Source organism: Ictidomys tridecemlineatus, chromosome 4 (assembly GCF_052094955.1).
Source record: "Ictidomys tridecemlineatus isolate mIctTri1 chromosome 4, mIctTri1.hap1, whole genome shotgun sequence".
Classification (NCBI taxonomy): domain Eukaryota; kingdom Metazoa; phylum Chordata; class Mammalia; order Rodentia; family Sciuridae; genus Ictidomys; species Ictidomys tridecemlineatus.
In genome coordinates, this window is record NC_135480.1 from 79,231,670 (window position 1) to 79,258,663 (window position 26,994).

General features: G+C 37.6%; 1 protein-coding gene across 4 annotated transcripts in view; it reads left to right on the forward strand.

Moving 5' to 3' along the window:
* Fat3 (FAT atypical cadherin 3) overlaps positions 1-26,994 on the forward strand; it is a 600,104-nt gene that overhangs the window by 475,757 nt on the left and 97,353 nt on the right. For all 4 annotated transcript variants that reach the window (XM_078046859.1, XM_021734487.3, XM_040285086.2 and 1 more), the window contains 4 exons: positions 2,181-2,391; positions 2,852-2,920; positions 11,412-11,551; positions 26,669-26,944. In XM_078046859.1, the coding sequence (XP_077902985.1) occupies positions 2,181-2,391; positions 2,852-2,920; positions 11,412-11,551; positions 26,669-26,944 (696 nt within the window). The remainder of the gene's footprint in view (positions 1-2,180; positions 2,392-2,851; positions 2,921-11,411; positions 11,552-26,668; positions 26,945-26,994) is intronic.

Consider the following 26,994-nt stretch of genomic DNA (forward strand, 5'->3'; position numbering starts at 1 on the left):
AAGCCAATCTCTCCCACTCCCACAGTCTTCTGGAGCCTACATGCTCAACCACACTTCCTGTGTCCTAAGTCATTTTCAAGGCACTGACCATAGACAGAAACCGAGAGTAGGGGAATAACAGAGTGATATATTTCTCCCTAATATTCAACATATCAGTCAATGTATCCCCAAGACTTTCCAAAGAAAACAAATTTTGTAATTGTTGACAATGTGATAGAATCTGAATTTAGCTGTATAAATTGTGAGACACAAACCACAACGATGTTTATTCTGTAAAAAGCAAGAAAACAGTGACTAAATGTTTTGGTAAGTTAGAAAGTTAAAAATAAACACAAACCTAACACCATCTCAAGTAGAAACTTAAACTCTCATAGCTAATGTATCCATGTGCTGTTCCTACCCCAACCACGTTAGACATGGAATGCCTGTGCTTTGGGCATAGGGTACTGGTCATTCTTATAAGTAATGGACCATTTCAAGGCCCCCAAAATGTCAAGAGTCAGCATCCTCCAGCATCCTTTTCGTTGTTCTCTGCCTTCTCTGCTGTAGACAGTCTTTATTATATTAAAAGTCCCTTGATTTTTCTTTTCACATCTATGTTCTGGAACTAGGTTCCATCCCCTGCTCAGTACATGTCTAGAACAGTGGGCAGAGACAAGATAAGAAAGTGCCATCCTGTTTCTAACTGTTGGAAGCTTTGATGTGGTACATATTTATTACAGCTGTATGACACTTGTGGCTGGGAAATCATTGCGGATCGGATGGATTATAATGGACACTATTGGTGCCCTGCCCAGATCTCTTCTAACACACTGGTTCATCTATCCCCAACCTGCTGTGAGTGTTGCCTGCCAAGGGCTCACAGCTGCCCCCTCATCCAGAATATAATTTTTGGCTGATCCTTGACCCAAGAGATTCCACACTTCCACCCCCCACCCTAGCAGTCTACAGCCAGTATCTTAATGGAACCCAAAATGCAAAAGTTCAGTCCCTTTACCTTGAGGTGGATTAACCTCTTGCAAATTCAGAGCCCTACTGACCCCCTCATCATTGCTGAAGAAAGCATGACTCCTCAGTTTCTAAGCTAGGTCCACATCCTTGCTTAGTGCCTGTCCTGATTTTTTGTCCTTTCTCCTGAAAGCACTTTCTTCAAAACCATTTGGACTTAAATCCCTGCTTGACTCCTTAGGGAACTTGGCCCCAGTCATATATCTTTAAGCTTTCTCCTTCCCACGGGGATTTTCTGGGCAAAGCAGTCATCCATTAACACATATCAGAAAAGTGCTATGCATTGTTGCTATTTTCAAAGGCTATCACTACTGGTTCTGTACCCATCAATGTTATTTTAAAACACAATATTTAAAAATTCCTTTTTAAATTTTATTTTGTTTTGTTTTGGCTTGCCTTTTTGTCAATGTGTTCTGCACCTTGAACTTTTTGACCTTCCCGTTGGGTCCAGGATACTATAGCAGTCTCATGTTGCTGGATGAAGTCGTGCACCCCATAGCCCTTATGTGAGCCAGTTTAGGACCACAGAGGAGTCACCAACTCCATCCTCCCACCATGCTGCCTCCAGGAGCCCACAATGCCACTGAGAACTCTCCCTTTCTTTCTCACAGTTGACATAACTGAAGGGCCTTAAGGGCAATTCATCTGAGTCTGTGCCTTCCCCATGCCTATCTCACTCGCCCTTCCAGGCCTCTATAAGTGGAGAGCATCTCCAGAATGCAGCAGAAGGAAAGAGCTGCAAAACACAACCATGTGCACACACACCTTTCCACCCACAGGGATTCACAATGCACCTTATTTCCCTTTCGTCTCACCACCAGAGGAAAGGTTCAGGCTCATGCTATAAGGAATCAAATTAGCTATTCCTATTTATATAAACTATCATCCATGCCCATAAAGCACTATAAAGTATAAGTGCAACATCTGATTTTCAAGGTTTTTATATCGGTAAAGCTGGTGGTTGTTCAGATCAGCCCTTGCAAATATGGAGTGAGGTAGTTTCTCCCCCCATTCCAGAGTCCACTCTCCCCAAGTCTCCACTCTTCTCTTCCTCTTGCTGACACTCTGCTGAAGATAAACTCTTGGCCCAACACCATGTGAGTGACAGAGTTTAATTTCCAGAAGATCAGAGTTCTAAGACATTGTTCTGTGTTCTCTCTGTGTGTGAGTAGATCAAGGCCGTGGACAATGGCCGCCCACAGAAATCCTCCACTGCCCGCCTGCACATTGAATGGATTAAGAAACCACCCCCTTCACCTATACCACTGACCTTCGACGAGCCATTTTATAACTTCACAGTCATGGAAAGTGATAGAGTAACCGAGATTGTGGGGGTGGTGTCTGTACAACCAGCCAACACCCCTCTGTGGTTTGACATAGTTGGTAAGTTCAAGTCCTCCAGAACACTATCAGGCAATGTAATTAACTGTTTGGAACAACTAGCCAAAAAAGAAAAAAAAAAAAAAAGAAAAAGAAAAAGAAAAACTAACAAAAAAATCAAAAGAAAAGAAAAAAACTAATAATTAGTGCTGAGATTAAAAGATCCATAGTGCTGGAATGCAAAAGAGCCAGTAAAATGAATAATCGACCTGTGCTTTCGTTCCAACTCTGTAGCTCAGCTGAACAGAAAGTGCTCTCTGGCTGGATTTTCCATAGTTTGTTATTTACTGCAATCTTAATGTCTTTCTGTGTGTCATTTAAATTCTATTGTCACACTTGGCTAATCTCATTTCTAAATGTATTGATGGTACTAGACTTGCTGTCCTTCATTTCTCTCTTTTTCTTCACCTTTTTTTCTGCATTCTGTTCTTTTTTTTTCTGCTCCCGACTGCCCTGCTTCAAGGTGGCAAGCATGCTCGAGAGATGTTCTATATTCTACAGACAGCTTGTGGGCAGAACTGTTCAACAGAAGGTACCCTTAGTGCAAACACATTTGCTAAAATACAGCTATCCAATCTGCCTTTTATGGTTTTTGTTTTTTTTGAAGCAAATTGAATTACATCTTTCATAACTGCCTGTGACAGGCTGAAGTGCAGCCCACAGACTTCATACATGCCTCTAACAGCTATTGCATTACTAGTATCCAATGACTCCTTTGTTTGAGGTTTGATGGGGTTTGGGTTTTTTGGGTGGGGGGGTTAGTTTGGACTTTTTTTTTTTCCTTTTATTTTGAGGTATGTGGGCTCTTTGTTGTTTTGTTTTTATCTTTTGGTAGGTTGGTTTATTTAACTGGGCCTTTTCCAATTGAAAAATAAATGTATTCCAGCCCCTCTGTTTTGCAGCAGTAGTGCCATTCATAGACCAAAAAGCCCCATCAGGAGAGTCCCCTGGCAGCTGTCCATAAAAGGATGGGCAGGAAATGGAACCTAGATATATAGCCAGTAAGCCTCCTGCGCAAGCTGAATAGAGAAAGCAGATGGAAGCATGCAGGATAGACCTTGGGAGCCAACCTTTAAATTCCTTGAAAGAAAGCAAGCAAGCATGCCAGGCTGCAAAAGGAAAGGGCAAACAGCACTGCAGCCCTCCACAAAACCGGCAGGGAGAGAGGCACTGGAGAGGAAATGAGTGCCCAGGACTAGGAAACAAAATAGGCTGTTGCTAAGAAGAGAGCAGGGAGAGTGTGTGCAGGCACAGACCTGACACTGTGTTGGGCTGAAGCTGACTTCCCACGCTTCTCTGTGGGAGGCAGAGAATCCAGGAGAAAGCTGGTCTGGGGGAATCATTTCCTTCCACATGTCACTGCCTGGACAGGATGGGCAGGAATCTGCTTCTCCTCCAGGATAGCTTGGTCTGGGGAAAGCATTTAGGATGTTCCACATCTGTTTTAATGAGGCACAGAGAAAGAATGCTTCATGGCCCCCAGTCGAGCCTCAGCAGAGAGTCCTCTGAACTCCCAAAAAGAAAAAGCTTGTTTTCTACACATTTCATTTTATGAAATGACAGTAGAACACCTTTGTTTTACTTAATTAGTGTTAATCACAGCAGCTCTGCACATGACCATCCTCATACCAAGCTTTTAATTCCTTCTCATCTCCATTTGAAATGCATCCACTTCTGATCCACGAAAGATGCCTCCACTACTTTATCTTCTCAGTAATTTTCAGCTCATAAAGATATTATCTGATGCAATTCTTTCTTTTCAGGTGCAACAAAGTGTTGCACCTATCAGCATCTAGCTGTCTGTTGTTGGTGCAGTATTGGTGATACTCGCACTACTACTGCCAGTCAGAGTCACAGAAAATGCATTTTCAGTTTCAGCATGTATGCCTGCTACTGGGTCTTCAGGAGCATGTGCAATACTGATTTCTTTAAGCAGCTGAAAGAAAAATGCAGTAGAAACCAAACAGGCAAGAGAATGCTTAATGTGGAATGATTTGCCCTCTCTCATCAGCCACTGATTTCTCTCTCTCCTTCACACCTGGGTTTGCAAGCACCTCTACTATCTAAGGATGTCCTCTCTACTCTTTCCATGCATGCAAGATCCTGACCCATCCCATCCCACCCATGCAAACTATGACACCATTGCTTGTTCTCAAATTTAGAAATCTTACAAGACACTTTCTCTGATGCTTACTCTGACCAACGACCTGATTATCCAGATCAGGTTTGCAGTTCTTCAGCATTCCTATGTGTGTGTTCGTGTGTAGGGAAGCATGCCTAGTAGTACTGCATGTAACCTTACTTGAAAGTTTTTCATTCCAGATACTAGTCCTGTCCTACGTTTTTATTTGCATTTATCCCATCTCCATTCTTAACCCTTAACATCCACGCTCATGTCTCCTCATTCCTTCCTTCTGCCAAAGCTTCTGTTGCTATGTGCCCTGCTGTTTCCATTACAAACCTAAAGTGACTGGTGGAGATGCCCCAGGCAGCCAATATATTAACCCTGTTTAATGGTTTTGAGACTTATTCAGACTTAATGTGACTTTTCACTGTATTCCCAGCCATAGCAACCTCAGCATCTTTTAGCAAAATGGGAACATCACAGATCTAAGAAAAGATGGGTAGTTTATAGAAAAGAGCCATCATGCAAGAGTCCTTTTGGACTGTCCAACTATAAATCCAGGAACAATTATCCAGAACATGGCATTCTTTTGCATGTTTGTTTTTTATTCAATGCTGTACTCTTTCTTCCTATAGAATATCCTTCATTTCAGAGCACCCAGTAGTTGGCTTAATGAAGACTTTCAGAGTTGACCCTCTGGTCTGGATACCTCCATCACAGAGATTTCTGTAAATCTGGTAACATCTTAGCCAAGCTTTCTTTTACAAATTGAACTTACTGGGCCAGATGCCCAAACAGAACATAATTTTATTTCCATCCTCACATCCAGCCAACAACATCATGAAACGCCAACCCTTAATTTCACCATAGAAATAAAATCCTTTCCCCAGGTGCTGGTTGCTTTCAGTACTGCTATGGTCACCCCTCCACAAATCCCCTTTTGAAAATCTTTTTAATCTGTCAGAGTTTTTTTTTTTCCAGTCTGCTGACAACATCTTTCCCCTTCTCTAAACACCTATTGTTTTCTTTATCATATTCAGATGTTCCTGTCTTGCTTTCAAGATTCCTTGCTTATTTATCTTTGGCCATGGAAATTCTCATCTTTCTTCCTCATCTTTCTTCCCTTACTCCTTATCAAAATATCTTTTTTGACCAAATTAAGATAGGGGGACAGAGAGGGAGCAATGCCCCTTAGTGTTTAAGATTTAGCAGTGCATCATAGGTGAATGCTAAGAATATAACGCCAGCATGGAGCGGAAATGAGGTCTCCGATTAAAGCTCAGGTCTTGTCCAGGTAAATAGGCTTAGGAATCTTCCAGGTACAGTCAAGATTTATTTCCATTACAGACTTAATATATTCAGACACCTGTACAGATGGCTGAGATACAAAATCTAAACCATCCTGATCTAGTACTTACAGCTCACCAATGTTCCAATGAATTCTCATTAAGTAAGCAGAAGCAGTATTTCAGCTTGCTTTTTTTTCCCTGAGAGCATAGTGCCCTCATTTTCACAGTTTCAAACTTACCTGATTCTAATTTAACTGAATTTCTTTTCCTCCTATCATGATATGAATTCACAAAACTGGTGAGCAAGATTTTGTTCCCAAGCCTAGACTCTTGCACCAGCGATCTGTCAGGCACGTTCTTGTGTCTCCAAAGAGACCACTGCTTACACTGTTACTGAGTTAGGCTCACTTCAGCTTCCAGAAACAGAAGCCCTACTTATAACTGAGTTAAGAAGGCTGTAATTAAAAGGAAACATAATAAAGTTCAGCTGTTCCGTGTTTAAACAGCCCAACGCACAGCATGTTCCTCCTCTGTGTTAAAAGGGAAAGAAAATGAAGGGAACAAAAATAACCCATAATCCTTTGTGGTTTTTATCACATAGCTTCACACTTCTCAGGAGACTATGGTTTTGACTCCACAGCTCCTTGATTTACATACTCTCCAGTGTGCACACAATCTGGTTTACAGTTCAGTCCACAAATCTTTATTCTGATGGCAAATTATAAATTCAAATATTACACCATTATTACACAATTCCTTCTTACCTACATACTTACCTCAGTTTGATGGGAGATGCTACCACCCATTTCTTTCGCTTTTCATCTGAATGGGAGTAGAGGAATGCTTTTACTTATAGATAGCAAGCACCTACAATCTTTATTTGCCTCATCCAGTATATTGAGAGGACAAAGGCTATTCTGTGAAAATTATTTTTCTTATGATGAGTGCTAGCACATAATTGCAGCTTTCACTGAAAACACACACACACACACACACACACACACACACACACACACACATATATAAACACATACATACATAGATTGATGTATACATTGTGGTACTGGGAATTGATCCTAGAGACACTCTTCCACTGATCTACATTCCAAGTTCTTTTAATTTTTTATTTCAAGACAGGGTCTTTTTAAGTTGCGGAGGCTGGCCTCCAACTTGCAATCTTCCTGCCTCAGCCTCCAGAGTTGCTGGGATTACATATGCGTGCCATGATTCCCAGCTCTCATTGAAATGTCTTTCTGTGTTATAGTACATAAAGGCCACATTGGCTCTTAGTACACAATAAGCTTCTGACTTCTTGGCTGTTGCTGCTCATAAATTTATGGCCTTTATTTCTTGAATCTTGTCTGCTGTGGAGTCATGGTTTACTGAGAATTGAGTCAAGGAAACAAGTTGAAATCTGATAGCGCTCAAAGTGACCTTGTTTTGTGACTAGTGCTTGGGCATCTCTGGATCTTCCTTGACGAGATGGCCTTATTTCTTCACAAAAAACTCCTCCTCACCTCTCCTGGGAGAAAACAGGAAAATGAAGCCAAGATCCCATAGTATTGCTGGGGATCATTTGAGGTCACCTCCATGTAACATTTTTTTATTTATTTCTAAAATGTGTCTCCATCAAAGTGAATTTTATCAAATTCAACTGACATCAAACACTCCATTTCCCCTGCTTGGCCATCTTTCCCATCCCAAATAGCTTTGCTTTTCTCCATAGCAACAATCTCATCCATAGAAGTATATCTGAAAAAACTTTAGGAAAACAATAATAAGTCTAAAAATACTCCTTATATTAATTGTAAGAAATTAACTAGATTCTAGAAAGAATTTTCGTCCTATCACCATTTCCTGAACTCCACGTGGTGTCTCCTGCCCTTCATGTCAATATCCTTTTCAGCCCAGTATTGTGCTTGCTTCATTCCAAGGCAGAAAATTATTCATGATCACATTGTAATTGGTATGTCATATTTTTCCTAAAGTTCGGTGTATGTGCTGAACTTGAATGAACAGCTTGTGCATGACTCCCTTAATTCATTAAGGTTCAGCTGCTCAGTGTTTTGGAAGTTTCTCACATAACACTTCCCTCTTGGACACTAACTAGATTTGGTTGGAAATTTACAATTACATGTGCAGAAGAATGGGAGGAGGGACCTAGAAGCTTCTCCACAGGAGAAACTGTGATATTCTCCACAAAGAGAAACAGTGGTGTTCTGTACCCATCTTTAAAGTAAAACTAGACTCTGACTTGGTCCAGTGCCCGGCTACACAGCACATTCAAGCAGTAGCTGCTGGCTTCAAATATTTTCATTCATGTCCTATTTTTAAAGCCTTTTCTAGGACATTCCTACTTGCTGTGTTTAACTTTTAGATCCAGCAGAAATCCAATGCATCTCTTCTGCTCTTTGTTTACTCTATTACACCTGTCTTGACCAAAAATGGTCAAAGAGAAATGTCCCTAATGTGAATTATCTGTTATGTGGGCTGTTCACAACCTTGCTTTTAACCATCTCTGCCGCACACCCCTGCAGCAACTGCTCAGGCTGTGACGTTTCTGATTTCCCACTTTGTTGAAACTCAGACCAGCTGGGCAGTGTCCTCCCGTCCCCACCTTTTATTTAGCCTCACGCTATTGCACTGAACACACTTTGGCTTTGCATGTTCTGTTACTGGCTCTGAGGAAGCACACATTGTTTAAATGGAATGCTGCTAGTGAAAATGGACTCCTTGCATTTGATATTCTCACCCTGGGTGATTTGGACATGGTTTCCAACAAAAATGGAATCACCTTTCAGGCTAAAAGGAAGCCTGAAAAATGAGACCTGGGGGAGAGACATGGAGTCATTTATGAAATGGGACGCTTAAGTGTAGGTTATTAAAGTGCGTGAGGTTTGATGGTGAACTGCTGGTCGAGATTCTGTGTCCCTTGTCAGAAATTCATTTGAAAACTCAAGGAGGATTTTGTTTTATATGAAATCTTGTCTTAACTAGGAACAAATGTCCTGGAAATGAGTATCAGAGATTTCTGGACTTATTGGTAGACTGAAAAGTATTCAATAGCATCTCTCTCTCTCTCTCTATATATATATATATATATTTAGTTATAGATGGACACAATACCTTTATTTTACTTATTTAGGTATATGCAGTGCTGAGACTAGAACCTAGTGCCTCACACATACCTGGTGAGTGCTCTACCACTGAGCCACAACCCCAGCCCAGTAGCATCTCTCTTAATCACCCTATACCCTGCTTTTCTAATAATCTACCTCTCATACCTTTAAGAGGTTTCTGGTCTGGAGTTTTGAAAGAGTAAGGTGGATGAAGGACATATACACAAACATGCACACAGAGGAAGAGACAGAACTATAAAAAAAAGATGTCATAAAATGATGCCAAAAGTATTACTTAATACCAAAAAAACTAGGAAAAAGCATACAATCTATATGACATGAGTAAAATATGTCAATTTTACACCACTGAACATATAGACTGATTATGTATATTTGTATATGGCTCTGAGAAAAACATAAGCAAGAGCATACAGAATTGCCCCATTTAACCAGTAACTGAAGCTTAAAGACTTAGCTTCCATATTCTCTAAATATTATTTTCATTTGGAGAAAACTGAAGTTTTATAACTTGCATTTCAGTTTTGTTTTGACCTACAAATTTTTACTTTCTGAAATAATCAACATTGGAGGATGCCCCAACCACGCCCACCAAATCAGAGTCTTTACACTTAAGAATGTAAACAGGTTAGAGAAAGAAAACATCACAAAGATAATTTAAGTTTTATTTAATGCCCACCAGAAACAACTGGAGAAGTGGCATCCCTGTCTTTCTCACAAGTCTTAGGGAGTGATACCATATCTTTTCTTTGATAGTTTCTATGGCAAAGTTGTCTCAGAGTGTACCACTCAAAAGCAAGTAATTTTTCTTTCTTTGTTCATTAAGATAGTTACACCAGCTACTTGAGTCAGCTTGCATTTTATTTCATGTGCTTATCGACATGACACATCCTCTTTGAATGAGAAGTAGTGACCTAAGGCTGGCTTCCTTTTCAGCCTAGACTGTACCCCTCTGTCCTTATCCTATCCTTCAAATGATTTTATTTTTTTAGTTAACATTTAGTGCTTCTCAGCAAATCAATTAAATATATTAATTGGAAGATGAATCTCTTTTTAGATGAAAATTTTCAAAAAGTATATCATCTCTGAGCAATTTTCTGGTATTTCTGTATCTCCATAACTTTAATTAAATGTCAAGGGCAATTATATTCTCTCTAGCAATTAAATAATCTTAAGTTTATATGACAGCTGCAAGCAATAGGCATTTGCAATATGTATGACCATGTTTTTATAAAAAAAAAACATAATATTTATTATGAGCCACTATACATCAAATTCAGGTAAAATCTGCATGTCCTTTAACTAAGCTGCCCATTCATAATTGTAATATAGAAATGCATTGTTCATTTTTCAGCAAAATAAAATACAGAGGATATATAATGTAAGAAAAGCAAAGGTTATTTTTCTAAGATATGGAATTCAATAAATACATTGCACTATGTGAAGGAGTTAAATAAAAGTATTGTTCAAGAATAAAATTAACTGACACATGAAATTTCATACTAAAACAGAGTAATATGCTGATGTTTAATTGAAATCATTGCATAATTTTTTTACCATATATTCTCTCCCCCCAAAAAAACCTTCATTTTGAGAAGATCATAAAACACACTTTGGTTCACAGAGATAGAAACTTCACCAGTAATTTCAACAACACCATGGTTGTCTTATGTATACTGACCACAGGCTATATGACTTTTGCCTGACCCAGGGGGGACTACGTAGTTTTCTAAACTTTCATACAAATTATTTTCCAGTTGGTATTATATAACTTGATGTTTTCCTTTACTTTTTTCCCAATTTCATTCTGTGACTCTTTAATAAACTTTTTACATTTTTAGGAGAAAATTTATTCCCACTGTTGAAAAGGCAAAACAAGTGTTTCTATAATTATTCCATGTTTCAGATAAAAAACTTTTTATATGAAATTCAATTTTTTTTGCTTTCCCTTTTTTCCCAATATTCATAATTTTGTTTCTGACCTTTAATTGAGGGAATCTGAACTCGACCAGCCAAATGTTTACCATCAATACCAGAACAGATTTTAAAATGTCTACTCTTTTTTATTAATAATATTTGAACTATTCATTTACTTATAACTTAGTCTATTTTGGAAAAAGCAAAGCATCTTCAAATTCTTAGCACAGACGCCACAAGGGGTTAAGGGACATTAGCTTTCTAAATATTTTATGGAGTCAATTTATGCTTCACTACTCTAACATTACTGCTGAGGTTTTTCTTTGCAATACATTCTTTTTTTGGTAACATTTGTTATATATTATAGAGGCTGTATTTTGAAATATAAATTAAGTTAGAAATAAAGAGGTCCCTTTTAAGATGTACAAAATTAAGCTACATGGATGCCTGTCAGAAAGTATTTCTATGTAAGAGCTCCTTTAAAGTTTTATGCTTTAATTCATATAATAATTTCTTAGATGTGCTAATTTCATACTGTTTCTGTGAAATCATCAGGAGGGAATTTTGACAGCTCTTTTGATGCAGAGAAGGGTGTTGGGACAATTGTCATTGCAAAACCTTTGGATGCAGAACAGAGGTCCATCTATAACATGAGTGTGGAAGTCACCGATGGGACAAATGTTGCTGTCACTCAGGTAAGATTAAGTTACTGAATAGCAGGAATGCAGAAAGACCTGCCAAAGTAAAAATTGCAAGCAATGAAAAACGTGTCTGGGAAGTAGTAAATTATGTCCACAGATTTCTAGTGTTCAAAAAAAATCATTTTCAAGAACAAACTAAAAACAAAGGGCTCTGTCAATGACATTATATCACTTAACTGCCTTTTTAAAGAAATTATGATTGTTCATGCATGAAAGAATGAGACATATTTGTTTCCTTATCAGTTACTGAAAGTTTATCTCTTTGACAGCAAATTAATTTTCCTTGAATTTGCAAAGATGAGTTTATCTATGATGTCTGCATTAACACTCCATGAGATTCTTCACCTCCTTATTTTTTCAGTCACAAAAGTTAAAGCTAGAGAATATCTAAAAGTCCAAATTTCACCTTATAGAGATTGATGTTGTTATGGTTTGGGTATGTGGTATTCCCCAAAAGCCCATATGTGAGCCAATGCAAGAATGTTCAGAGGTGAAATGATTAGATTATGAGAGCTGGAACCTATTTGGTGGATTAGTTAACTTGAGTAGATTAACTTGAATAGAGTAACTGGAGGCAGGTAGGGTGTGGTTGGAAGAAGCAGGTCACTGTGGGTGTGCTTTTGGGGTTTATACTTTCTCCCTGATGGGCAGAGCACTCTCTCTGCTTCCTGGTTGCCATGTCCTGAGCTGCTTTCCTTTGCCATGACCTTCTACCAAGATGTTCTGCCTTACTCAGACCCAGGATTATGGAGTCAGTCAACCATGGACTGAACCTCTGAAACCCTGAGGCAAAATAAACTTCCTCCTCTGAGTTGTTCTTGTCAGGTTATTTGGACACAGAAATATAGAACTTACTAAAATATACATTATCTGTGCAAGGTCACATGGCCCTAATAAAGAACAAGGTCTGGAACCTAGGTATCCCATTCTCCTGCTTCTAACATCTGTGCCAGTGATCTTTCTCCTGGCTACATAGTAGGATCCCCTGGTTGTCCATGTGAAGTGAAAACAATGATGTCTGGGACCCATCTCCAGGGATTCTATTGATTCCAGCGTGCAGTCAAAGGTGGGGACTGCTTCTTATACTCTGCTTCTTGAGTCCGTGTTAAAGGGCATTGAAAGTCAGAAGTGAAAAATCTCCAGGCTTCTCATATGGTTCAGTACCTCTTCCTAAATATGACTAACACAATGCTGGACATCAACATCAGACAATTTGAGATAAATATGTTTTGTTTTATTTTTAGCACCAGAGATCTAGCACACTTATGGTAGAGGTCTGGAACACATGCCTATGCTGTAAACCCCTGTCTTTCTCTCTGCTTCTTTCTGCTGTTCCCATCGTCCAAAAGACATCATTAATTGATCAAAGCCTTTTCCCCTCCTGAGACCAGATGTATCCTCAGGAACTTTCTCAACACAATGCTTCAGGTACTGAGGTTGAAATTTTTGTTAACCTGGAAGCAAGCATTAATTTATTTTAAATGTTACATAAGCTTTTATAAGTACACACTGATAAAAGGGGGAGAGAGAATTTCATGTTCATGTCTAGCCAACTGCATTGCAATCGGAAGCTGTTTTGAAAATATTATGAGACTCTTTCCTTTAAGTTTGTTAGTAATTGTAGAATGGTAGAATTTGAAGGAAGCAGCAGAATTCATTTTAGAACAATCTCTTTACTTTTCATTTGAATATACCCAGAACAGGGGTGTGACTTGCACATGTTGAGAAAGCCAGTGTGTGACAGTTTCACATCCTCCAACCTATGTTACTTCCTTGTACCTGGGATGATCATATGACCCCGTTTACCTTAAAGAATGCCATCTGCCCCTGTTGCACTGGCATAATCTTCAATAATACCCCATTCACTCTCAAAATTGCCCCCATTGGGACAATAACTTATATGGTCTTCCTACCAACCATCCTGCCCCAGGGTATTTTCAAGATTTAATCTAGATCTATACAAAGGTGATCCCACAGAAAACACAGTCTTATTTCCTGCCCTGAAGACTAACATAGAATAACTCACCTGCAGAATTGCTACATCTTTAGTGCTAATTCATTTTGTAAATTTAAATTAGATTTTTAAAATTAGCTACTTCTCAGCATATCCAACCTTAACTTTTTATTGCCCCTTAAAAATCCAAGATATATTTGAGTAAAATACAAATCAAGCATAAAATCATATTCATTTCCAGAATTTTCTCTGTTGTTTTATACTGGTTGAAATAAATGATATTCAGTGTGCCCAGAATGTTATAGATATTCATTAAGTAATTTTAGTGTAAGTGAATGAACTGTAGACATGACACATCAGCAGGCTCTGTAGGAATGTAGTCTGTATCTCAGAAGCATACAACTGACTAATGTTAACAACAAAAAAAAAAAGAAAGAAAGAAAGAAGAAAAAAATTTAACAAAACTTTTATTTTAAAATTCCATTAGGACCAGATGAGAAATCACTTAACAGCAGTTGTTCCACAAGTACTTCTTAAGTTCATACATATGCTTGCAGCTGTACTTGGTGTCTGAGATCAAAATGATACAGTTGTTGTTGTTGTTTTAATTTTTAAAATGTACTTTTTAAATTTAATTTACCAATTAATTTGTTTATTTTGAAATGAGGTCTCACTTCATTGCCTAGGCTGGTCTTGAACTCCTGGGCTCAGATGACCCTCACCTCAGCCTCCCAAGTAGCTACGACTAGAGGTGTGCGCCGCTGTAGCAGCTAGTGATGTAGAGTTTTAAATGTAGATGTCTCATATGCATTCATTTAAACATGAAGCATATATTGCAAGACTTTGAAAGCACCCATTATTTGAGTCCCATTTTGTTGATTTTATTCCAGACTAACATATAGTTAGCCTTTTCAAAGGAATTGGAAAATTAGGATGAACTTGCAAGTCCCCCTTGGTAGGGCCAAGCTAAGGAGGTTAATAAAGAGTATCGAGAGATTTCTTGGCAAAAGTATCTCAGTCAATTTCTAGAAGCATTACCTTCTTAAGTAAGAACTAATAGTTTCTAAAATATAAACTTTTGAGTCATCATTATGTTATTGTCATCAGAAAACCACCTTCCAAGCCTCTGCTAATCGAGGCCTCTCTCACATTGACCAGGGCTTCCCGGCTGTGGTGACAAGCATGAGGCTCTGAATTAGGCAATACCATTGATGTCAAGGACATTTTGACAAAGGCATTCTAAATTTCTTCTAGAAACCATTAATACATCTTCCAATGAATGACCCTGGGCAATTTAATGATTCCACCATCAAGCAGAGAACCTTCTCCACTTAACTAAGTATATGTTTTGGAGTCCAAACCACTTGTTCAGTAACTTTTTGGGATATCTTCTTTTTCTTTTGGGATGATACAATATAGTGTGATCTACGCTTCAAAACAGCCATAAACAACATGCTTAATTTTACTTCACAAATGTCCAGTAACTCAGAGCCTGAGGGATTTGGTGTCTACTTGAGAACCTTTCCTTCATCTTCAGTTTCTTCCTGTTCTCCCAATTCTCTCAGGATTCTTGTGCCTCAGAATACAATATCTGATGACAAATAAATACCTCACCAAGATTGCCTAGTGTGAGTACAGAATATAAAAATTATGGATTTCAAGTTTCAGAAAAAGCATTTACAGAAACCTCCTGGCAACACAAAGTCTTATGCATAAAACAGGTTTTAAAGAATTTTTGTGAAAGACATTATTATACTTTAAAATATAACATAGAATAAAAGTGGACCCCATGTTGATGTCATGGAGGCCTGGAAATGTGGGGTGTCTGGCTTAGAACAGGTCAAAGGGTTGAGGGAGGCAGTACTGTCTGTGCATCTGGTTAGAGATGAGATGAGGAATCACAGGGGCACTGGCTATTCTAGACAGGTGAGGAGTGGGCAGTCAAGTGGAATCAGGGCCCATAAAGAGCAGAGATAATGAAAGGCCAGAGGAGGTGAGATTACCACCCCACCAAACACAAAGGAACACTACAAAATTTAAGAGGAATTCTATCCTAGTTCCCAGATGGTGCTCTTTACATTTCATTTACCTGGAGAGGAACCAGGATTTCTTGTAGAAATAGCAAATTCCAGGTTTAAAGCAGGAGTGTGGGGCAGACTGCTTTTTATGCCAGAAAAGCCTAGTGGAGTGATATTGAAAGTGACAAAAGGCAACTTGAATTGGTTTCCACTAGTCAAAGATGGAAACTGATTTCAGTCTCAAAATTACTTCATGAGGCAGCTACTTTTGTTACAAGGAGAATGACCCTCCTCTTCTCCAGAGATGTCCACATCATAATCTTTAGGATTTTGATGTGCTATATTTCATGGCAAGGGGGCCTTTGAAGGTTAATCAAGGTTACAGATCTTAAGATAGGGAGAGGATACCGGAGTATCCAAGGAGGCCCAATCAAATCACAGAAAAGAGGTGGTAAAGCCAGAGTAGAGATTCTAAGTGTGAAAAGGATTTGAGACATCATTACTAGCTCAAACATAGAGAGGTAACAGACAAGGAGTACAGGCAACCTTACAGAATTGGAAAAGGTTCTCAGCTGACAGCAAGCGAAGAAAGAGTGACACCAGTCCTAGAACACAAGACACTATATTTGATCAATAACCTGAGTGAATTTGGAATAGACTAATTTTTAAGCAGTTCTAGCAAGGAGCACATTTGTATCAACCCTTGATTTGGGCCTTGAATTCAGGCCTGCAAGACCTGAGTAATAATAATGCATGTTGTTTTAAATTTCTAAATTTGTGGTGACAGTTTATGTGGAAATAGATGTCTATTCCACTGTTGTCACCCATTTTATCGTTAGGGAAATAGAGACAAAGCAAAGTTAAATAACCTGAGTAGATGATGAGCAATCTACCCAGTCAGTAAGTTTCCTGAACCTGCTCTCTTAACCACTACGATGTTGTCTCTCAAAGGCAAGATTAAATCTCTGATATCTGTTCTAAGAAAGGCATATTAGAGGAACACATTTTAAAGATAGCCTCATGGGAAACATGATACCACCTGTGGCCATGAGGGTATTTCATTGCCAGTCATGCATCCTGGGAAGAGAGCAAAATACCACTTCCTCATAACCCTCACTTCAACCCACTGAGTTTATGCACCCCAGAGATATGTTACCAGGGATGAGACTGCCAAGCCAATATGAGTGTTTCAGTCAATTTTTTTGCTGCTGTAAGTAAAAGATCTGGCCATAAAAAATTTAGAGGAGGAAAAGTTTATTTGGGGGTTCATGGTATCAGAGGTCTCAATCCATACACAGCATACTCCATTCCTAGGGCCTCAAGGTGAGGCAGGATATCATGGCAGAAGAATATGGCAGAAAGAAGCAACTCACATGATGATCAACAAGCAGAGAGAGAGAGAGAGAGAGAGAGACTCCACTCCTCAGATACAAATATATACCCCAAAGTCACACTCCAATTCCCCCCTCCTCCAGCCACACCCTACTACTTCAGTTACCATTCAATTAATCCCTATCAGGTGATTAATTCACTGATTGGGTTAAGGCTCTCACAACCCAGTCATTTCCCCTCTGAACCCCCTCTCACTGTCTCACACGTGAGCTTTTGGGGGACACCTCACATCCAAACCATAAAAATGAGCCACCACATCTTTGCAACAAATTTAAATGAATATACAACATGGCACTTCTAAAGGGTCAGTGCATAAAAATCAGTAATATATAATAGCTGATATTTGCATAATAAGACTTAAATTATAAGATTTGTTTTTAAGTTTCATTTCCCAGCAGCCCTGGGGTAGTTAAGTCAGGTTTTATCATTACACTCAGTTTACAATGATAAACTGAGGCTCAGAACATTTAGGTAGCCTGCCTAGGTGTGCACAAGTACAGACACTGTTCTTGCTTCTCAAAATCACATATTATTCCAGGTATATCTCTCTATAAATACATCCCCTACACATCTGTATATACCTGCAAAGTATACAAGTTGATTCACCAGGAAAATCATCTGGTCTAAAGGAAGGAGCACTGACTCAGGGTCAGGTGGCCCAAGTTCAAGTCAGTACTTGCCCAATTTCTGTGTTATCAAAGGAGGTAGCTTATTCTCTAAGGCTAATTTTTTTTTTCTTCCTTATAGTGATCAGACCTTACATGTATCATGGGCTATAGTAAGAATTGAAAAAGATATTATGAAAATGTTCTTGGACTCTATGATGTACTGAACACATACAGACTTTATTAATGCAATCTGGTTTTCAACTTAAAATTGGAATAACATACCTGATAACTATAAATTATGTGTGTGACTTTTATTATTATTCATCAAAGACAGCAGAGATAGTCATGGCCAAATAATAATCTCAAAGTTACATTGATTTGATTCAGGGACTTAGGATGTGTAACTTTGTGATTTTTAATATGCTTTTCTTATTCAAATCATGCTTTGGATTTGTAAAGATGGTAAAACCTTCTTGTGTTTTTATATTCTGCAGCCACACCTAATGTGAAAAATCTCTTTCCAATAATCTCCAAAATTTCTTGAACCCATAGAGGCACTTAAATGAGTTTGGCCATAGCTGTTCTTCCAAAAGGTCAGCATTCCTTGGGGCTGGAAGGGCTTTGACCTACATTCTAAGGTTATCTTTGACTGCCACCCTTTGAAGCTTCCATTACTTCTGTTTATGCTGCTGTACTTGGAGTTCCTTAGAAAGCAGATTTTACCTTGAAGATTCGGATTTCGTCTTATCTCTTCCTTCCACTCCACACCTGCTTATAAAAAGAGGGGGGGAGTAAATCATTTTTGCTAACGCTTGTTCCATGAGTCCTAGATCAAGAGCCTCCCTGGGGACGTCTCTTTCATGGAGGGCTACCTTTCATCCAGTTAAGTGTCATCTGCCACTTAGCAGGTGAAAAAAGCAGTGGTCCAAACCTTCCTTGTGTGTCTAGATTAAGGAAATGCTGAAACAACTGTACAGCATATAGATGAAGTGAAGCAGCAAGCTGATTCTTAAAATATAAGGTGCTCTATTAAAAAAAAAGAAGAAGAAGATAAAATCTCAGTATATGTAATAGTTGTGTGCCTGACAACTCAGGAGAAAATCAATCTTTGAAAATGGATTCCAATTTCATAGGCAGCAGGGAATTTTCTATTTAAAATAATCTCATGATTAATGCTCCTGAAATGAGAATGGCCATGTCCATTATCTATTTTTAAACTAGGATTTCTCCATAGCAAAAAAAAAAAAAACATAAATTTGAACACATATTGGTTCACATACATGTTACATATATTTATTCTTGATGTGTATGTCACTTGGATGCACAGGGAGATGATATGATGGAATGAATAGAATTGGCTCCGTAGGACTAAATTCGGGTCTAGCCTTACTCTCATGACTTAGAGCACATCCCTTAACATTTTCCCCATTGATAAACTAGGAACATTGAAGTCCATAAAATGAATACGATACAGATTTATACAATGTAAAAGGAGTACAGAGCTGACATGGTTTTTGTACTTGTGCATTCAAACAAAAAGCCTGTGATCTTGGGGAGAATATAAGGGACTTCACCTTGAAATCACAACCATAGGATGTTTTGAATATGGTTTTGAAATACCAGCAGAGGCAGAACAGAATTTCAGTAATTTAGAACTTAATTGGCTCTAATAAAAGACAGAGCTCTTACTCCACAACTCGCCCCCGTGGACACTTCATACCAAGAGCCTTTGTAAAGCAGGATTTGGCATCTACCCAGACTTAGCTTAGAGGAGCCTGCAGAACCCAAAGTGTTTGTGGTGGGCAGCATTGAACCAGCTCTGAGGAGACTTCCTATATTCGGGTTTCCTCCTGCTTTGATTCCATTGTACTTCTTTAGGCATTTCAATTACCATTTTGAACACAACATCTTTGAGAGTTACTTTGCTTTGTTTGTTAGTTCAGGAACTCACAAATGGCCCCAACTGTGGGAAATAAAAAGCAAATGAGGAGAAGGAAGTCTTTTACAGGGAAACACTTGTTCTGACTGTAGATTAGGCTCAGGACAAAGCAAGCAGAAAGAGGCAAGCTTTTCAAGAGCACATCAACTTTGAAACTTCATGAAGGTCAGGGCAGGCTTGCTGGCTGGAAAGGCTTTTTCATCAGTTAATATAACTGCCTCTGTGAACACAAATATTTTAGCATCTTGAGTAAGTTAACTTGAACTTTTTAAAGGAAATAGTTGGCATTCAAAGAAATCTGGTATGGTTTTGCACATATGTTGAATATAGAAACAACACCCAAACTCTGCTGGCACACCTCTCAACCCTTTTTCTAGCACAGACTTTAGGGTAGAGTTCATCCCATTTCTGTGTCATTCCCAAAGGCAAGTCATCCTGGCCTGGAAGTGATAGCACTTTCCTCTCACTCAGAAAAGGATATCTGTACCAAAGTGACTGACCATGTAGCCACTTGTAAGGATAGCCATGGATGAGCTATATTTATTTTTTAAAATAAATAGCTTTCTGGAATACAGACAAATGCTAGCATATTATTGAATGGAAAATCATTAGAAGTTCTCCTATTAGGATTAAGAGAAGAGCTTCACTATGCCCACTACCCTTTAATATTGTTCTGTAAGTATTAGAAAATGCAATTAGACAAGTTATCATATGCTGTGTCCTAGGAATTATCAAGGAATAGATTAGACTATCTCTAATTGCAGTATGATTATATAGCAAAAAAAAACTTGAAAGAATAAATAAAAAAACAATTGCAAATGATAAGAAATTTCAGTAAAAGAACAGGTTATAAATTTAACATGTATTAAATAGCATACATATACAGTCAGAGAAATTAAAAAATTGAAAAGATATACTGATGTTTTAGTCAGTTTTTTTCACTGCTGTGACTAAGAAGAACAAAACCTAACAAGAACAATTAGAGGAGGAAAAGTTTATTTGGGGGTCATGGATTCACAGGTATAACTTCATTGTTTTGACCTGTAGGAGAGGCACAACATCAAGGCAGAAGAGTGTGGCAGAGGAAAGTAGCTGAGGATATGGTACCAATAAGCAGAGAGGGTTCCCCTCACCATGGACACAATATATATCCGAAAAGCACATGCCCAGTAATGAACTTCGTCTAGCCATACCTTACCTGCCTGCAATTGCCACCCAGTTAATCCCTTTCAGAGAATTAATACACTGATTAGGTTAAGGTTCTCATAATGCAATCATTTCACCTCTAAGCTTTCTTATATTGTCCTACACATGAGGTCTTTTTAAAATTTATTTATTCTAATTTGTTATAAACAATGGAAGAATGCAATTTATTTCATATTAAACATATAGAGCCCAGTTTTTCAAGTCACTGATTGTACACAAAGTATTTTCACACCATTGGTGTCTTCATACATGTACTTGGGGTTATGATGTCCAACTCATTCCACCATCATTCCTACTCTCTTGCCCTCTCCTTTTCCCTCCCTCCCCTTTGCCCTATCTAAAGTTCCTCCATTCCATTCCTCCCATGCCCCACCCTCCACTCCCATTGCCATTATGAGTCAGCATCCTCATATCAAAGAAAACATTCAGTCTTTGTTTTGGGGGATTGGCTTACTTAGCATTATATTCTCCAACTCCATCCATTTACTTGCAAATGCCATGATTTTATTCTCTTTAATACTGAGTAATGATCCATTGTGTATATATACCAAAGATTCCCTATCCATTCATCTATTGAGGGGCATCTGAGTTGGTTCCACAATTTAGCTATTGTGAATTATGTTGCTATAAACATTGGTGTGGCTGTGTCCCTGTAGTATGCTGTATTTAAGTCCTTTGGGTATAAGCCATAGAATGGGATGGCTGGGTCAAATGGTGGTTCCATTCCAAGTTTTCCGGGGAATCTCCATACTGCTTTCCAGACTGGCTGCACCAATTTGCAGTCCCACCAGCAATGTATGAGTGTGCCTTTTTCCTCACATCCTTGCCAAAACTTATTGTTGTTGTTTGTATTCTTGATAGCTGCCATTCTGACTGGAGTGAGATGAAATCTTAGAGTAGTTTTTATTTGCATTTCTATAATTGCTAGAGATGTTGAACATTTTTTCATGTTTGCTGATTAATTGTATATCCTCTTCTGAGAAGTATCTGTTCAGTTCCTTGGCCCATTTATTGATTGGGTAATTTGAGGTTTTGGGGTTGAGGTTTTTAAGTGCTTTATATATCCTAGAGATTAGTGCTCTATGTGATGTGCTTGTGGTAAAGATTTGCTCCCATTCTGTAGGCTCCCACACATGAGCTCTCATATCTAAACCATAACAATTGAAAATGTGATCCCTCTTAGGATAGCACATCCTTTAAAAAGTGCTCAAAACATATTTGAAGCAAACTAAAATATTCCAGAAAAGCAAAACAGTAAATTTAAACAAATGAGAAAACATTCTGTGTTCTTGGAGAGGAGGACTACATTATAAAGAAGTCAGTTCTCCCAGAGTCAATCTGTACTTTTAGCATAATTCCCATTAAAACACCATCAAGTTTCTTTCCTGTGCTACATAAGTTGATTATAAAGTTTTAAGGAGGAACAATAAGCAACAGTAGCCAAGAAACTAAGGAAAAAAATAAAAGAGGGCTTATTTCAAACACAAAACATATCATAAAGCCTCTATAATTAAAACATTTTGATATTGGTACATGAAAAGACAGATGAACCAATGGAACAGAATAGAAAATCCAGAAATATACTAATTACATATGTGAATTAAATATAGATTAAAATGGCTTCTCAAATGAATGGAACGTAATAGTCCTCCAAAAAGTAGCATTGAGATAAATGCACAGCCATGTGGAAAAAAAATAAAACTGGATTCATTCCTCACATAATATGCCAGGAAAAATTCGGAATGAATTAGAAATATAAATGAAAGAAAAAGGAAATATACAAGTGCTATTTTTTTTAGATGAGTTTGTTCATCTATAACACAATATTATATAGAATATTCTAAACTGTAGCATAACACCCAGAAATACAGCCAGGCACTATGGAACATGCCTGTAACCCCAGCTACTTAGGAGGCTGAGTTAGCAGCATTGCAAATCCAAAGGAGCCTGAGCAAATCAGTTGGACCCTGAATCAAAATTAAAAAGACTGTAATTTCACAAGTACCAATGAATGAATGAAATAACAAATAAATAAATAACATTCATAAATAATAGGGGAAAGATTGATTTTTTTCACCTTTCACCTAAAAAAATCACTATGAGCAAAATAAAATACATAAAAAAATTGAAAATACATTTGCAATTTTTATCACCAAGTTTCCAAAAATAAAGAAGGAAAAGACCAGCTAAACCATAGAAGAATGGGCTGATAAAAATAGTTTAACAGAAAAAGAAATGCAAATGACTCTTAAATATATAAAAAGATACTCAACCTTACTCATAACAAGAAAAATGCAAATTAAAAATTACACTGAGATGTCATTTTTCATCTATCAAATTGACAATTAAAAAATCCAAATCTTTCCACATACTGTTGCCAAGATTGTGAGAGACAACCATTTTTATATATTGTTATGGCAATGCAAAATGATAAGTCTTTGGAAAGGGAAAATACAGAAATATCTAACAAAACTATAAAAGTACTAATCCTCTCATCAAACAATTCCAACTCTAGAACCCAAACATATGCTAGCAAAAATATGAAGACATGGACACAAGGCTCTTTTGCATACTCTAAGAGGGAAAATTGAAAATATCTTAAATGAATGCCAGTAGAAGACTAATTAAATTAACAACGATACATCTGCCCATTGGAAGAGTATCTCTATGCTGCTGTATCATTATCTGCAGGATTCTCAACAATATCACTATTGACATTTTGGATTAGATTATTATTTGATAGTGGGGATTGTTCTGTGCACTGTAGTATGCTTGGCAAAATCCCTAGCCACATTAAATGTCAGCAATATCCTTTTGTCCAGTTGTGACAATGAAATATATCTCCTGATACCTCCCAAGTGACATTTTTGCTACATGTCCTCAGCAAGAAAGATTCATGTCCAATTGAGGACCAATGCTAATTTTATGTTAATTCTAAATGTAATGTTACTGCAATGTGAATGAAAAAGATTAGTAGGGAAAACTACATACAATAAGATTATATTAACAAAATAGTTTAACAAACCATAAAAGTTTTTACTTTAAATTACCAGTAGGAGAATAAGGGAATAGGATGAATGGAACAAGTATAAAAGCCAAATTTCTTTGAATATGCAATTTTTGTGAAATTGAGGTTGATACCTTTTTATATAGAATAAGACAAAATTAAATGTTAAAAAGGCAAGTCTAAATTTTGAAAGTAAATGGAAGCAAATGTTGTCAAATATATATCTGGTTAGTGGCATGTCTTCCAAAGAAGAATTATTCTAAATGACTTTAATCATACTAATTTGACTTCACATTCCTAAGAACAAAAAGAACTGAAAAATAATATTAAATTGTTTTCAATGACCATAATTACAATGTAATTATAATAACAATGGTGGTCTTGTTATTCTGGGACTTTTGTGTATGAGTTCCAGATAAAGCAATGGCTAATTATGATGAAATCATTTAATATGAAAAATGTCATCCTGTCAGAGAAAGGAGAAAAAATGTAAAAAATAATAGCCTTGAGTAAAACTTGATGCTCTATTTTTGAAATGGAAACAGCAGTATGAACTCATAAAATATTTGTTTTAAAAATACTCCTTTCCAAACTGTGTCTGATGAAACCCCAAACATGTAGTAAATCCAGTAGCAATGAGAATTCCTAGCACTGGATTGTGATCTATCAATATCACCATTTCTAACTAAAAGGAAACCAATACTTTTTGAAGAAATGGATAATTTAGAGTTGGGTCAGAAAATACACAGATACCTCTGGAAAAAAAATTATCAGTAGCAATTATCAGAAAGCTAGAAAGTTCTGGAGCTGTGTCAAAAAAATCTTGAGAGCCAACCTGAAGACACTCCCACTGGCCAAGAAAGGATTATCCATGTGACAGTGAATATAATGGCTGCAGTGGACAGAAAAAAATACAATGTGATTAAAGTCATGACATATAATGTTTTTAAAAATACCTCAATGGCTACTTTTAGAGATGTTAAGGAACCAATATCTTATTTGTCAATAATAGAGGGAAAGAATTAATCCTTAATCCTGCCTTTCTGATATGAAGCATATTCCAGAATAACCAAATAATGGAGAAATTTCTATTTACAGAACTATCCCAGCTACCAAAATAGGAAGAGGCCACAGAATGAGAAATCACCTCTTGAAATTTTTAACAAATTTGTGTTACCTATGTAATGATCATCATGGCAGCTAGCATTACAGATTTAGAGGAGAACCTGATGTCATGCATTTCCAGGAGGAAGTGTACTGTGCCACTGTTATAGAATATTTGCAAAAAAAAAGAAAGAAACTGGACCTCAATCTTATTGAGTCTCCTAGACCAAACTGCCAATTTATAACAAATACAGGGAACAGACGGATGTGCAGAACAAAACCACGGGGATGCTATGAGCAAATTTCAGACTGCAAACTAAAGAGGAAATAGCTCAGTTTCTTCAAGACCGATAATGATCCATAAAAATTGCAAGGAAACAGACTGAAATAGAAGTGATAAGATAAAATGAAATTAAAGGACATCTAAACTGAATGCAAAATTTTTTATTTTGTGTATCTTGATTGAAAGAAATTAATATATACATGAATAAATACATATGTACATAAACATGCACAACAGGATTAAAAACCATTGAAGAAATATGATACATGAAATATTGGTATTAAGGAATTATTGTTTTCTTTGTTTGGATATAATTATACTCTTGTATGTGTTTGTGCATGTGTGTGTTTCTGTTAATTCTGACTCCCTATAATTTAGGGATATATATATATATATATATATATATATATATATATATATACACACTAAAATTATATAATAGCTAGAGTTTTCTTTAAAATAAAATTGGGTACCAAGTGAAGATAAACAGGAAGCTAAGATGAAACCAAATTTGCTACATGTGAATCATGGTCAGAACTGAGTGATAAATATTTGAGCATACATTAAGTTATTAGTTTTATATGCACTTAGAAATTTTTATAGAAAAATGCTTTCTGAAAGAAAATAACTTGGAAATATTATATTTTAGCTACCATTAGCACCATGTTCTTGAATCCTCCTGTCTTAGTCACCTTGTTCACTGCTGTGACTGAAAGACCTGATAAGAACAATTTTAAAGGAGGAAAAGTTCATTTAGGGGTTCAGTGTTTCAGAGGTCTCAGTCCATAGACAGCCAGCTCCATTCCTCAGGGCTTGAGGTGAGGCAAAACATCATGGCAGAATGGTGTGGCAGAGGGAAGTGGCTCACATGATGATCAGGAAGCAAAGAGAGACTTCACACACCAGATACAAAATATATACCCCATACCCCGAGGGCACACCCCCAGGGACCCACCTCCTCTAGCCATACCCTACTGGCCTTCAGCCCCCACTTAGTTAATCCCATCAGGGTATCAATTCATTGACTGGATTAAGTCCTGTAACCCATCATTTCACCTCTGAAGGTTCTTGCATGGTCTCACACATGAGCTTTTGGTGGACACTTGCTATCTAGACCATAACACCTCCCAAAGCTGTCAATGCTACCCTTGAGAAGCTTGACTGTGCTGTGTCCAGCTCTGTTCCTTCTTCCCTTTCCTCTCTTTACTTCTGCTTCTCCCATTCTGTGACTGCCACCATGTAAGTCCATTATGAGAAGAAGCCCATAGAAATAAACTAAGATTATAGGAATTTACTAAGAAGGTCACCTTGTGATCTTTTCCATTGTGCCTCAAATAATTCCATGAAATTATCACCTTCTGGTGGCTGTCTCGTCTGTTCAATTAATAGTGAAGATATTGATCAGCTCATTGTTTATATTCCTGATAATGTGAATTACTAATTACACAGGGTTCTTTATAAGAGAGCTTTCTATCTATGTTGAGATAGCTGCTAGGTGTTACGATGCAAAGACATGGGGGAAGTGATGAGGAAGGAGCCTCTTTTATTAACAATGAGTGAACTGGCATTAGTGATCACTCTTGTCTTCTTTTAACTATAGGTATTTATTAAAGTGCTGGATAACAATGATAATGGCCCAGAATTCTCTCAGCCTCATTATGATGTGACGATTTCTGAGGACGTGCTTCCGGATACAGAGATATTGCAGATTGAAGCCACAGATAGAGATGAGAAGCACAAGCTGAGCTACACTGTCCACAGCAGCATCGACTCCATCAGCATGAGAAAGTTCCGGATCGACCCCAGCTCTGGTGTGCTCTATACTGCTGAGAGACTAGATCATGAAGCCCAGGACAAGCATATTCTCAATATAATGGTAGGTAGGGGCAAATGGCTAATATGCTGTCCTGACAGGATCACTAACCT